This window comes from Phasianus colchicus, chromosome 4, assembly GCF_987193195.1.
Source record: "Phasianus colchicus chromosome 4, bPhaCol1.hap1.1, whole genome shotgun sequence".
NCBI lineage: Eukaryota > Metazoa > Chordata > Aves > Galliformes > Phasianidae > Phasianus > Phasianus colchicus.
The window spans coordinates 6,511,560-6,525,649 of NC_143439.1; the positions used below are offsets into that span (position 1 = coordinate 6,511,560).

Consider the following 14,090-nt stretch of genomic DNA (forward strand, 5'->3'; position numbering starts at 1 on the left):
TATTTTTCTTAAATAAAAGAAATAAAAAGTTTCTTAATAATTAATTATTATTATCAGACAGAATTTGTTGCTAGAGGAGTAAATTCAGTTTCTATGGCTCACATCCTAGATAAAAGTAGTACTTACAAAAATAACTGGGGACGCTAATTTTATAAACTAATTTTTATAATGGCTTTTCATATCTTTTGATCACTGGACAGCATTTAGTGGCTTAATTAACTTATTTAACACGCAATACAGTGTTCTTTAATTGTTCCTTCAATCTTAAGGCTGTTCAGATATGGACAGTCTAACACTAAACTCTGAAAGCCATTCAGATATTGCAAGCATTTCAGGATCTGCAAAAGCATTCATTATTGGATAAAAAGGCTTTAAATAAAGTTGTGGTTGTTCTCATTTTAAAAATAATTCCCTTAAATATTTATTTCTTCTATAAGTTACTAGAACAATAGCAATTGAAGTTATTTTTTTCCTGTGCAAAATTTCTGCTATATACTTTGTAATGGGTACAACAGAAGCAAAACAGAAAGTGCATCTCTTTATTAACATATCTAAATTCACCATTTTTTCTTTACAAAATGATAATTTATCTTTCCTAATAGTTTCACAAATGATGATTATGCATTTATTTTTCATTTCCTACCTGTCTTTGACAGTGGAAGTCTATATTCTTCTTCCATATCTGCCAGCTTGGCTGTTGTCAGAAGAAAATGTGCAAAGTTTTCCTCAACTTTGGTGTTGTACTCATTTACAGCATCTGCAAAGTCTTCTGGCAGATCTTCTAGAAAGACCTGAAATAGCATGCACTTAATGCCTTAATTCAGGAAATTTCTCCAGATTTGTCACCTCTACTTTGGCACAATTACTAGTACAGACAGTATGTGTTAATGGAAAAGAGACTGGCACTCCAAACTCCACCTGATCTGTCAGACAAACTATCCATCTAAAATTCATGAGTTTTTCCCTAAGATGAACATCAATTTTCTGCAGAAAAAGACATGGAAAATAAAAAGCATACAATTCCTAGAATTTTTACTAAAGAGTACTCAGCTTTATTAAATGATGATGCTTAGATAGCTAATAGGGTACTTCTGCAGGGCTACCTACCCAGATCTAGTTTTGCATACATCTGTGCTCAGCAGATTCCCTACCAACATGACAAATGCTGGTGCTTTGCTGCCATTCAGTAAGCCCTTTTATATGAGTAGCTACTTTTCAGAAATTGATATTTTTTAGAAACTGGACACACGAGTATCTTTAATTGTGAAGAAGCTTTCTTTGTTCTCAGGCTGTAGCTGTATCCTCTAAAAATTGAGTTTGCACGGAAGAGACAGCAATAGGATGTTTCACTTTGTGAAACCCTTATGTTGGGTTTACTTAGTGCATAGATAATGCTCATCCTGGTAATGCTGTCTGGTAAGTACTTTCTTCATTATTTTAGCGATTTGCACTGGGTATAGGTGTCAAAGTTTTGGCAGTAGGTGCCAGCAGAGGTGGCTACTTTGTGAAAAGGCCAGGATTACCTTGTGATTCAGGTGGTTCCAGCCAGCTCTGCAGCAGACACATTCACAAAGATGAGCCCAGCAACTACTGTTAAAGGTATTCACAAAAAGCAAAAGTGTCACACAGGCAGAGGAGCGAAGTAAAAGATGAGAAACAGCAGTTTGAAGACCAAGGTCAGAGAGGAAATAGAGAGGAGCTGGGGCTCCAGATGCCAGAACAGGTGATTCTCTACACTCTGTAGAAGAAACAGCAGTGAAGCAGGTATTTCAGTGCAGGCCATGGATACATTGATGAGCAAGTATTTCCCTCCAGCTTGTGGAGAAGTTCATGCCAGAGCTGATACCCACACTGCAGCCTGCATAGGAGCCCACAGCAGAGCTGTTTATTTCTTGGAAGAACTGTGGCCTGCAGAGTACCCACAGTGGAGCACATTTATCCAGGAGGAACACAGCTCACAGAAATAACCCATGGAGCTGAGATGAAAAGCGAGGAGGAAGGAGTGAGAGAATGCTTAGGAACTGACCTCAACCTTCATCTCATGTCCATCTTGGATCAGGGGAAGTAGAGTAGTTAAGAACAAAGGGGTGAAGTTGAATTTGGGAAAGCAAAGTAAGAAAAAGGGAGGTTGGTGTTTTTGGTGGGTTTTTTGTTGTTTTCTTAAAACAGGTTTGGGTATTGAGTGGCAATAAAATTATTTCATTTTCCACAAGCTAAGGCTGTTCTGCCCATAATTGTAACTGGGTAAACTGGTCTTCGCTCATGAACTTCTCAATCCTATTTTCTTATTGTCCTGTCATAGAGGAGTAATGAGGGAGCAGTTGGGGGTGCAAGGGAGGCAGACAGCTGCTCAAGCTACTGAACATCCATACTGACACTAGTCTGACAAATGTAAACAAATTCATAGAGGCAGTACACAACATAAGTTAGAGCAATGCTTTCTTTACCTTGGACTGGTAAAACGTGTGTTTAAATGCCTTTGAGCAGGCTGGAAGATATTTTCTCCCAAACAGATTTGCTAGAACAAGCACTAGCTTCTCTAGGACTTCTTCTGAGAAATCAGTTGAGCCTATATCAAAACAGAAAGCACACAGTTTCATAATTATGAAAACTTACCCCCCCCAAATTTGTTTAATATAACTTCCATTCAGGAGTTTCCCTCTCAGTTGCAGTAGTCAAGAGTTTATAGCAAAACTACACTTGATAAACAAAAAAAACTCCATTAGGTAATTAAACAATCATATCCACAAATTGATAGAGTGTGTACACACACTGCATCTTAGTGCACAAAACAGATTTTACTCATGTAACAAGACAGTGATACTAACTACCTTTTAAGATTTGCTTATATCCAGAAATCATTCATGTTCTTTTCTATGTAACATTAAAAACTTGCTTTGGAGACAGAATTATTTTTTTCCTAGAATAAGTGAACATTTCTAATGTATAGCATTCTTTTTTCTCAGAAATAAAGCACATGCAGAGCATGCATAGGCAGAAGCCAATGTGGGGATGAAGGCTAACTAAGCAAAAGGTAGGAGCAGCAAGGAGGCACATAAAGTCTCAGGACCTTTGGGGTTACAGTGCCTTCCACAGACTCTGTAAGATGCGTGAAGTATTATTTACCTTCCTTAATTGGCTGGCACAGTTTGTGGAATAAACCTTTCACAAGAAAACTCACTAACACAAAATTTGAAGGCTCATGATAGTGTAAGTGTGTCACAAGTCCAGCAAAACCTATGGGGTTACCTTCTTGATCCAAGTAGCCCTGTTTAAGAGCAAAATAAGTTTAGATGTGAACTTCCATTTGACAAAAATACAAAATGGTAGCATTATATATATAGTCATTCAACCCAATGCATATGTTGAACAACACATTCAGTTTGTATCTAAAGCCAAAACTCTGTCATTACTGGCAAACAAGGTATCAAACATTTGAGCATTTCTATGGAAGCATTACATTATCACCTATGTAAAGCATAAACACTGACTTCATCATTTTAGTACCAGTGTAGATCATGTTACAAATGAGAAGTGCATACTGTCACAAAAGTGATATTTGATGCAACTGTCATTCAAAAAACATTAATCCAGATGTCTGATGAGATGAAAGCAGAACAAGCAGTGATCTGTCAAGAGTATTGTCACAGGATGTTTAGGTGCTAGAAGTATATACAATTTTAAAAAAGTTGGGCAAACTCATGGAATAAAACTCCATTAAAGGCTATAAGTTCTGGGACACCCCTCCTGGCATCACACCCTGTAAGGAAGCAAGGAATAGGTAGAGAGCCATACTTTTACAGTTGGGGTTGGTTGGTTTGTTTTTTCCACTCTTAGTATACTGTCTGCAATACTTTTCCTATGTACCTGGTCCTGGTTTTGACCAGATTTTATGCTAACTCTAACTTTTTGGAAGTGTTGTTTATGTCTCCTGTATACTGACTTCAGATTTTTCTATTCAGTAGGAGTATCAGGGGAGTGCCCATCTTCTTGATTCCCACACTTGAGATATTTATAAGCATTGATAAGCATGATCCCTCTTAGTCCTCTAATTTCCAGACTACAATCCCCAGTCTCTCAGCCTCTCCTGATAAAGGAGATGCGCCTGGCCCCTATTCATCTTTGTGGCCCTCCACTGAACTTTCTCCAGTAGTTTCCTGTCATTCTTGAACTAGAGAGCCCAGAAATTAAAATACATGGCTCCTAAATGAAAGAGTACTAACAGAAGTTCTTAAAATATTATGAGAACCCATAGATTTAAGAAAAACAAGCCTGTACTTACACATAGGCATTATCCTGAATGAGTTAAAACCTACCTCTTTGATAAGAAATTGCACAGAAAACATAAAATAAATTTTTAATATTCCAGCATATCTTTCTTTTTTGAATGACATCAGTGAGTGCTTCAACACTGACAATGCCTGAATGAAAACAAACAAAACAAAAAATTAGAAATGCAAGGAAACATCTTTATTGTATTAAGCAAACAAATTTAAGATCCAGCTTTTTGATTCCAGAATGCTACTATGCTGGTTTCAACAAGTGAGTAATGCACACAATTTTCTCATTGTTTCAACTGAGGTCCCATTTCACAGCTCTCTCTTTCCTAGGAGAGAATATGTTCACCTCTTTTCCTCAAACATATCTGAAAATATTGGAAGATTTTCTGCTTCTCCAGTGAAGTACAAGTATTGTATAGAACAAGAATCAGTAAAAATGCATGCCCATTAATAGTATTCCTTCTGATGATAAAGTTAATTGTCAAGGAAAATGAATGAAAATGAATAATGCAATGCTATAGAGAAGATGACACAGATAGTAGAAGCAGTATAGCAGAATATGACATCTATTTTCAAGAGAGACTGCTTACTTTTGAAATGCATAACTTTCTGCTCATGTTAAGGAGATATAACTTAAATTAACTTAGATATGATTAAATTCACGTTAAGAAAAATGTGAAACCTTTGCTCTGGCATCCATTTTGTCATCAGCCTTTGCAGCCAACAGCATGAGTCTCAGTATTAAGGAAATAGTCAGAGGAAACTGGCCTTTCAATTGAGGTACGTTGGATTTGATAAGTCTTTCAACCTTGGGCAATGGAATATCATAGAAGAACACATTTCCAATCATATCTTGTCCCCGTCTTCCAGCACGTCCTGACATCTAAGAATATAATATTTGTACTGTTACTAAAATAACATTATTAAAAAGAAGCAGCTTCAGTATGAATGTAGAGCAGACAATATGAATAAGGAGTAAAAGGAGTCTACCTAAGGGTGAATTCTTTTGCTTCATTCATCCCTTCTTGCTCAAGTCTATTGTACCAGCACTATACCAGTAGTTGTCCCTTGTACCTGATGATGTAACAAAGTCAGAGTCATATCATTTATGGACAGCAGAAGGAAGATGCTTGTGAGTCCAATACACTCTCTCTTTGAGAGTTACCTGCCAGCTGATGCATTCAGCTGCATTTGGTGCTTTGATCCTGAGCCAGAGGCAAACTAGAAGTACTTCATGAAAATACAGGCTTTAAAAGTAGCAGAAGTGCAGGGAATGGCCTAATGAAGAGTCTGAAGCCCATCAACTAAACTGTCAAATAGCTGAAGGAAAATACATTACTGCTTTTGCAGAGTGCATTCCAAGATGGAATTAACTCAAAGGTCCCGATTAATTCAGTCAGTACTCTTTATCTTCATCTTTATATCCCCAATGAGTGTTCTTACAGCATGTTTTTGGTTTTTGGTTTTTTTTGTTTGTTTTTTTTATTTATTTCAGATTTGTAAGAAATGGCTAGAGTAAAATACTTTTTGTGCTGACTCCTGTAAATGAAAAACAAATCTATGCCTCTAATTTACAGAGCAATTGCAATGCTTTCATTAGTGAAATAGGTCTTTTTACTATGCATGTTATTTGTGGGCCATCAGTTCTGATACATTAGTAAAATCACAGTAGCTAAAATTATTTTTGTCACCAAGGTAAACAGCTAAAATTCAGTACATATCCAGAAGTACATGTAAAAGAAAAGACGTTTTCTGAATTTCTGTGCTGACAGCTATACATCTACTATTCTTGTAATATAAATAGCACATGTTCTATACACATACCTGCCTGTAATTTAGTGCATCTAGAAAGACAGAATCATCAGCAAAGACCACAGACCTACATGGCATGTTGATCCCTAGAGCAAGAGTTGAAGTAGCAGTGACTACCTGTAAAAAATTAAATACAACTACATATGAGAAATGGCAATATCAAATTTAAAAAAAAAAAATCTGTAACATTAGTCAGTGCAGTATATTTTACCACTGATGTATGATACACTATACTTTTTACTTACATATATGGAGAAATGAAGCTTTAACAACAACAACAAAAATATTAAACTTGATTTTCCAACCTTGATATATCCCAGCCTGAAAAGCATCTCCACTGTTTGTCTTTCCCTCATGGCCATAGATCCATGATGATACCCAATGCCCCTCCGTGCCAGCATTTCATGCAGATAACCTTTTCTCTGAAACCTAAGTCGATAAAAAATCTTCCTCAAAGTCTACAAATAAAAAGAAGTGTTAAGCATTAATCATAACCAAGTGTTGACAATGGAAATAAAATAAATCTCTTAGCTATTGAAGTCCAAGCATTTGATAAGGCATTGGAAGAAGCTTCCTGGGGAAGCAGTAGAGTCACCATCCTTGAGGGTTTTCAAGAAAAGTGTACAGGTAGCTCATAGGGAAATTGTACAGTGGGCACAGTGGTGATTAGTAGACAGTTATATGGAGAAATTTTCATTCTGCCATCTTAAAAATAAAGTTACCTAAGGTTGAGACCTGGAATCAAATTCAGAATATTTCATGAAGTTGTTCACAACAATGCTCACTAACAATTGCATCACTTAGTATATTCTTTTTATGATTTTTGCACAAATCCAAGCATTTTAAACATAGAAAACCCAAATTATTAATTACTTACATCTTCATCCACTGCTTTAGGATCAGCATAAGTACACATAGAAGGGATCGCAGTTAGCTTTTTAAGTCTTTCCTCTAGCTGTTTTTTCATAGACAAAAGCATCACCATGTTTTCTATTTTACTTGGTTTCGCCTTTTTGATATCACTGTATAAAATATACAATTTAAAAGATTATTTATTTAACATTTATATTTGAATATATACTTTGAGTTCTTAAAGATTCAGATGTTTGAGCCTACAGTTCAAAAGAGAACACATGTAGGTAGATCTCAATGTAAATTTACTTATAATGCTAACATCTCCATTTTAACCTGGCTGGTATGCAAAACAGCAAGTAATTCTAGGTGAAGGAGAAAGGAGGAATTATGGTGATATAAAAAAAATAAATATGAAGACAGCAACTACAAATACCTTGCTCAGCAAATTAGTAAGCTATCACTATTGCACAGTAAAAAAAAAAAAAAAAAAACCATTTAAAATAAATGTGATCCATTTACTGCAAATAATTACATGGACTGTAGAGATCTGGGGAAGGATTTGAAGGGAAGGAAACCAGAATCAGACTTTCAAGCCATTGAGTCTAAACTGATACTGGATTTTCAAGTTTTAATTCATTACTACAAAGGTCAGACTTTACACCCTATGATCAGAAAACAAGGAAGTTGGGGGCTAAAGCAAAGACAAGGTATAATCAAAGCAAAATGCTGTCACATTTTTCAAGAACATTTCAGCCAGGTGTACCCACACTTCAAAGATCCACCACTATAACCAGACATGGTGAAATTAAGCTATGAATATATTATTTCATAGTGGCTGACCTCATATATTCAAGTTTCTCTCTCATCCTCATGCAGTAGCACCAGCACTTTACCCAGTGTCAGCCACACTAGTATTTCCTTTCCCCATCTATGCACTAGGTACTGCTATTTAATACCCACCATGTGGGTTGCTAAAGCAACTGCAACTGGCAGCTGTAAGGTACATTCCCCAGGAATAACTTACTGCAAACTTTTACTCTGTTGTAACGCGTAAGCTTTATAATAGTATACTAAGTTCTAATACTTACATATTCTCACATTTCATTATTGTTTTATTCACTTTTCTTAATTTGTTCTTTATATCTTCTTTTTCCCTCTCCATTTTAGGGTCACGTTCATTGTCTTGTTTTTCCAGCAAATTCAGGAAGACATTCCTGGCTGCCTTTTCCACTACATCTAAGCCAAACCTTAAAGCAATACACATCAGTTAAGACAACTCTAATAGAGCTCTTTATTTGTAAGTGTTTGTAATGAATGCTATTACAATAATGCTCAGCAAGACTTTTTACACAACTGCAGTTAATTCTAATAATTAGAAGCACATTACTATTTGATCTTCAAATCATAGAATGAGAGTGGCCGGGGTTGAAAAGGACCTCAAAGATCATCTGGTTTCAACACCCCTGTCATGGGCAGGATCACCCATCCCTGGACCAGGCTGCCCAGAGCCACATCATAGCTCACATTTACTTTCAAACTGCATTTATTTCAAATGTGAGTGGTCATATATAAAATAATTCTGCCATTAAATTATTTGTAGAAAGCATGCTCAATCCTCCCTTTTCTTAAGTTGGACATGTAGACATACATATAAATCAGACTGTACTTTACATCATTTTAATCCTTCTCAACTAACCAGTTGAAAAAAAAAATCAATGTCTGCTTCTTCTGGTCTTCTACTTAGCTGTTCTTCCTCATAGCCTTTTCAACACTGGGCTGTTTGAAGCTTAACTAGGATAAAGACTGTATCAGCTTCACCCTCAGTAAGCACTTATCAAATCCTTGCTGCAGATTCTGCTGACTATCACTAAGAAGTGCTCACAAACACCTGGCATGATGTTGCATCCTAGTCCATTAGAATACTTACAAGTCATTCAAATTCAGCAGTCACCAAGCACAAGTGCAAAAACTGAAGGACTTTATACTTGTGAAGGCCAAACACATTTTAATCTTAACTCCTTAGCATAAGCTTTTTTCATGGATGACAGAGCTCAGTAACAATCATTTCCCATTTAGTTTTGATTCCTCTGAACTGAATTCAGTTTATTCAGCCACATAAGTAAAAGTGTGGTGCCAGTATATTCCTTTCCCTGGTGTTTTTAATAGAAGAAAATTCCGAGTACTGTTCTCCCTACCATCAAAAGCCACAATAGCAATTGGGCTTCTACAGCTCTGATACCTGCTCTTTCAGGAGTCTCTATTAATTCCATGCTGACTTAGTACCATAATGGGTGATCACTTTCCAACCTAATTCATCAACAGCTCAAGAAAAAGTTTATCACAATCAATAAAGCACAAATACCAATCTACTATTCCAAAGCAGCATCTATTTCTGAGGGCTCTAAATTCCCTTCATCTGCCTCCCGAATTCTCAGGACTTGGACACGTAAATTTTTTAAAAATCTGTTTGATGTTTGTCCCTTGTCAGAACACAACACAAGGAGGTCCACAAAGTGCTGTTACACTACACTGACTCTTTAAAACAGCATCAGATAATAGATTTCTCTACTTCATATCCCAATTCATGTCACTAGGTTATGCCTCCACATTCACTGGCCTGCAGGGTGTTTTCATCCCACAGTGATTATTTAGTTATAATTAGTTATTAATTAAAGAGAGGATTCACACTCTACACACAGTCCCTCATAAGAGCCATAAGTCACCAAAAATTTCAAAGGACCCATCATTCCAAAGCAGATGAAAATAAGCCACTTATCTTTCTCTGCTGAAAAGAAACACTTTGGAACTTCCTAGTGCCCCAAAATGATGCTGCAGTTCATAAAGCAGCTCTGAAATCACTCCTTATACGAAGAATTTACAAATATCTGAGAGTAATTTTGAAATCTACTGGTTTAACTTGAAATCAGACATAACACTAATTTGCAACTAGACTGTCACTCAAAATACAAAAAGAAGCAGTTACCAGTGTTTAGAAATTCTGTCAACCTGTATGCTCACTTCTTCCTTCTTCCTTTCTAGTGTTCTTTCAGAAAGGCTTTTTTTTTTTTTAAATCAGCACAAACTTTTAAGAAATGAAATGGCAGCTAGCATTCTCCCCCTAACTACTCAAGTGTCCAGTATAAGGATGAGCAAGGCTTCATACTGGGATAAGAAAACATGTGACTGTTTATTTGCACTGGATAACTGTTTAATGATAAGTAGCTTCTTTTCAATATTAAGATCGGTGTTAATGTTAATCAGGGTACATGTCTATTTCACTGATATTTTCAGTAGCACTGATAACGGTGTCAGTAGGTTGTGCACATTTGATGTTTTGTGAAATTACATCTCAGATGTGTTCAAGATGGGTTAATTGATCCATTTCACTAGATAAAGACTATGTTGATAGAGGTTTTGCACTGAGATCATAACAAAAGATACATTCATAGAAGCTCATTTCATCCTTTTCCCTATCAAGTCTGCACCTACATACACCGCTCACGACTCTAAATTAGGAGCACAAGTTTTACTTACTACACTGGAGCAAAGCAATGGAGAATTCAACTCTTATTTTAGTGTGATTCAGCTTCTTATAGTTTCCCCTCATATCACTCACGGATTCTAACCTTTCCAGATAGTAATTAGTCCACAGTTTTAATTCATCTAAGTCTTTAGTCCCATAAAGAGAAAAATAGAAAGTCCCATATAAAGATAAATGGACTGATAGAGCTTGCAAGTCTTTATTTCATGCGCTTTAAACCAAAGAAAACAAAAACCAAATACATGATATCTTCCAATTTTTCTCATTTTTCTCTAGTCAATGAACACAATGTATGGAACGTAAATACTTACATAAAAAATATGGCAGGCAATTTACCCATTTCATGCAATTTGTCAACGAAGTGTGCAAACATCTTCCACTTTTGATATTCTGAGCAATCCACAGGTTTGGGCTTCAAGTTCTCCAGTACCTCATTCACCTGACCAAAGCATTATTATTAATGATATTTTAATATCAGAAACTTCTGCCTGGAAGGCAGTTTCTATCAGCTCAGATATTTTAAACCATGCAGTACTGCCTCATAGTTCATGGACTTAAAAGCCCTGTAGAACATTAACTGACTTCAGCAAGAACTCAAAACGCAAATCCTTGGCTACCATCACTGTGGATGAATGAAGTATTTCTAACACAACAATTATATTTTCACATTTAAGTGTCAAATCTCAAGAAGTTTGGTTTTTTTTCCAGATGTTCTTTCTTTTATACTCATTTTTGATACAAAGCCTCCTTACACTTCTTTTTATGATATAACAACATATGACTACCAAAGTTTTGCCCATTGCCTTGTCTCTTACATGGAAAGTTTTCACAAAAGGTTTCAAATGAGTAGCAAAAAAGAAAAAGAGGCAGACTAAAGTAGCAGAATACTGGTACAATACTATCACTAATTGTAGTAGGTACATTAAGTAATCAGAACTTCAAATTTCATGTAAGTACCAGACATCTGATTCCCTGACAAACTTGTGAAAACGTAACCTTGAAAAAGCTTATCAAATGCCACTAATATTAGTGCTTCTCTTTCAGCACAACAGTAGTTAGCACTAATAAAAAATAATTATGGAAGTAAAAGCTCCCATAATTATTATTATTATAAGAAAAATAATTATAATTACATTACATCTATACATAAGCTTAAAAATGCACTCCTCTAACAGTTACCTTCTGTCTTTGTCCAACTACAATCCAGTTGCTTAGCTCTTTCTTCAGTTCCTGTTCATATTTCCTCACATCCATCTTTTTTATCACTACCTTATTCTTGAAAGAGACAAACTCTTCAGGATCCATTTCCTTGAAAACAACATCATTATAAGACACTGCAGTACTTTGTTATCTAGTTACTTACTTTTATGTAGTGTCTGCAGTTCTTTAGACCCACCTGTGCCCTTGGCCACTTCTGCCAGACTTTTACCATTGTGTCATATAGCTGAACACTCTCCCTTGGAGACAGGGAAAGATCTGAAGGAATACCACAGTTCTCAATCTGCAAGGTGTTAATTAAAAAAAAAAAAAGCAAGAAGAATCAGCTTGCAATCTTGGATTCAGTGCAACATTTGAGAAACAATTTTGTCATCAGCGCAATACTTACATGATTGACTGTTAATGCAGCGCAAGGGTGAAAATGTTCAATGTCAAAATCACTGCCCGTTAGAGAACACACATACTTCTCCAAATCATTGTATCTTTCTTCATACAGGACTGTGAAGAGACAAAAATGTAGTGTTACAATTGTTTGTTTTTAAAAATAAGTACTTACTACTGCAATACTCATTTATTTGAAATAAGCACATATGTACATTATTATGTTCATGCAGCGAGATTAAAGTGTTTGCAGAAAGGACACTACATTCATTTATTAGTTACATAACATTCCAATACACACCTAATCTAACGCGGTATGATTTTTTTTGTTCTTTTACTGTAGATCTTCCTTTATATTTTCCTGCAAAATTCTTCTCAGGGTCAGTAGAGCTTTCTTTTATTTTATTATCAGCATACTGCCAATACCTTTTCACAGATTGTAACCACCTTCAAGAATAAAAAAAAGTTGTTAAAAATATCTTGAAGAAAAATTTTACAACTATAATAGAGGAATTACAACATTCTTCTGTTTCTCCTATAAAGTTTCTAATCTTTCACCATTTCAGAGGAATTTTCTCCAGCTTATCCCAGGGTGCTGTTCATAAATGTGGAATAGCACCATCATATACGTACACACACATATGTATATAGTGACGGTGTCTTCCTTGACTGATGATAGATAAGTATACTTATTAGGTTTTGGCAAATCAAATAGATTCAAAAGTATCTTAAATTCTTCTTCCCAGCTCATTTAAAGGATCTTAAGTAATAGGAATGCCTATTCTCACTACAGAGAATGAAGAGTTACAAAATTTGGTGTCAATTATATACAACTATATACAATAAATAACAACAATTCCAAATCTGTTGCCTCTCAATAGTAACTGACATCTGTTTAAGACAGCTCAAGTCCAATTTAAATAAGCTCTTGAGAATTAAAAATTTCCAAGCATACTCAGTCAGGTGTTCTGGATTACTGATGGTAGCAGAGAGAGCCAAAAATGGACACCGAATTGTTACCAGAAGATGCTCCCAAACCTCTGCTCCAATTTCATCACCAAGACAATGGATCTATATTTTTGGGAAAAGAAAAAGGATTAAAAAAAAATGTTCCTTCTCAAAGTAAACCTAAGAAGAGTTGCTTCACTACAGTTTTCCTAAAAAGAAGAACTTTGGAAAGAACAGTAGTGAACACTTCTTATACTGTAGCTAATGACAGTGAGATACAAATGAAATGGATAAATCTCTCTCCAGACCTCACTGGATAGTTAAACAGTCTAAATTTCAGTACTATTTTCACAGTATGTAGTCTAGGTGTTTACTCACATCTTTAGCAATTAATCTGATATACAAGAAAGAATCCAGTACAAATTTTAATTTTAGCAAGATTAATCATCATTTTTGTCCTCAGAAAATTGGCAAATATCTGACAAGAACAATGAATGACCCCAGCCTCCAGTACATCCAGATTCCAATTTCAACTCTAAAGCTACAGTGATGACCTTTAGTTTTTCAAATGACTGGAGTGAGAGAAATAAGGGGAACTCCTGTTAACTTTCACTGAACCAAGTGTCCTCTTGAAGACTATCAGGATTTAGTTCTTGCACTGGAATACATTAAGTCTAACAATAAAAGCAAGCAAGTCTAAAGTAATAAGTCTAAGGTTTTTGCCAGCTTCATGTATGTAATGAAAAATTCAATTGTTGACTTTTTTCCTCTGCTTTTTCTTTTCTTCTCATAATTGATGACTATTGAAATACACATACCTCATCAAATATAACGTATTGTATTCGTTTGGTCCAACTCTGGCGATGAGGAGACAGCATCAAAATTTCTAAACATTGAGGCACGGTCACTAGTATCTAGGAACAAAGGTTTGTAAAGTATTATTTTCAAGTAAATTGGCTAATCAAATATAACAGGATAGATTGCATATTGGAAAAAAAATTAAAAATATTTAGGTATTGATTTAAAGGTAAGCAAAAAAACAAATAATCTTTCAT

At 35.5% G+C, this 14,090-nt stretch overlaps 1 protein-coding gene across 1 annotated transcript in view; it reads right to left on the bottom strand.

Annotated features, from left to right (window-relative positions):
• DDX60 (DExD/H-box helicase 60) overlaps nt 1-14,090 on the bottom strand; it is a 46,269-nt gene that overhangs the window by 4,394 nt on the left and 27,785 nt on the right. Inside the window, exons 21-36 of the mRNA XM_031613846.2 lie at nt 13,854-13,949; nt 13,043-13,158; nt 12,389-12,534; nt 12,095-12,204; nt 11,885-11,989; nt 11,668-11,796; nt 10,800-10,927; nt 8,036-8,194; nt 6,970-7,114; nt 6,398-6,550; nt 6,105-6,209; nt 4,963-5,163; nt 4,317-4,421; nt 3,127-3,268; nt 2,448-2,569; nt 644-791 (exon numbers count right to left, since the gene is read on the bottom strand). Coding sequence (XP_031469706.2) covers nt 644-791; nt 2,448-2,569; nt 3,127-3,268; nt 4,317-4,421; nt 4,963-5,163; nt 6,105-6,209; nt 6,398-6,550; nt 6,970-7,114; nt 8,036-8,194; nt 10,800-10,927; nt 11,668-11,796; nt 11,885-11,989; nt 12,095-12,204; nt 12,389-12,534; nt 13,043-13,158; nt 13,854-13,949 — 2,110 coding nt within the window. The remainder of the gene's footprint in view (nt 1-643; nt 792-2,447; nt 2,570-3,126; nt 3,269-4,316; nt 4,422-4,962; nt 5,164-6,104; nt 6,210-6,397; nt 6,551-6,969; nt 7,115-8,035; nt 8,195-10,799; nt 10,928-11,667; nt 11,797-11,884; nt 11,990-12,094; nt 12,205-12,388; nt 12,535-13,042; nt 13,159-13,853; nt 13,950-14,090) is intronic.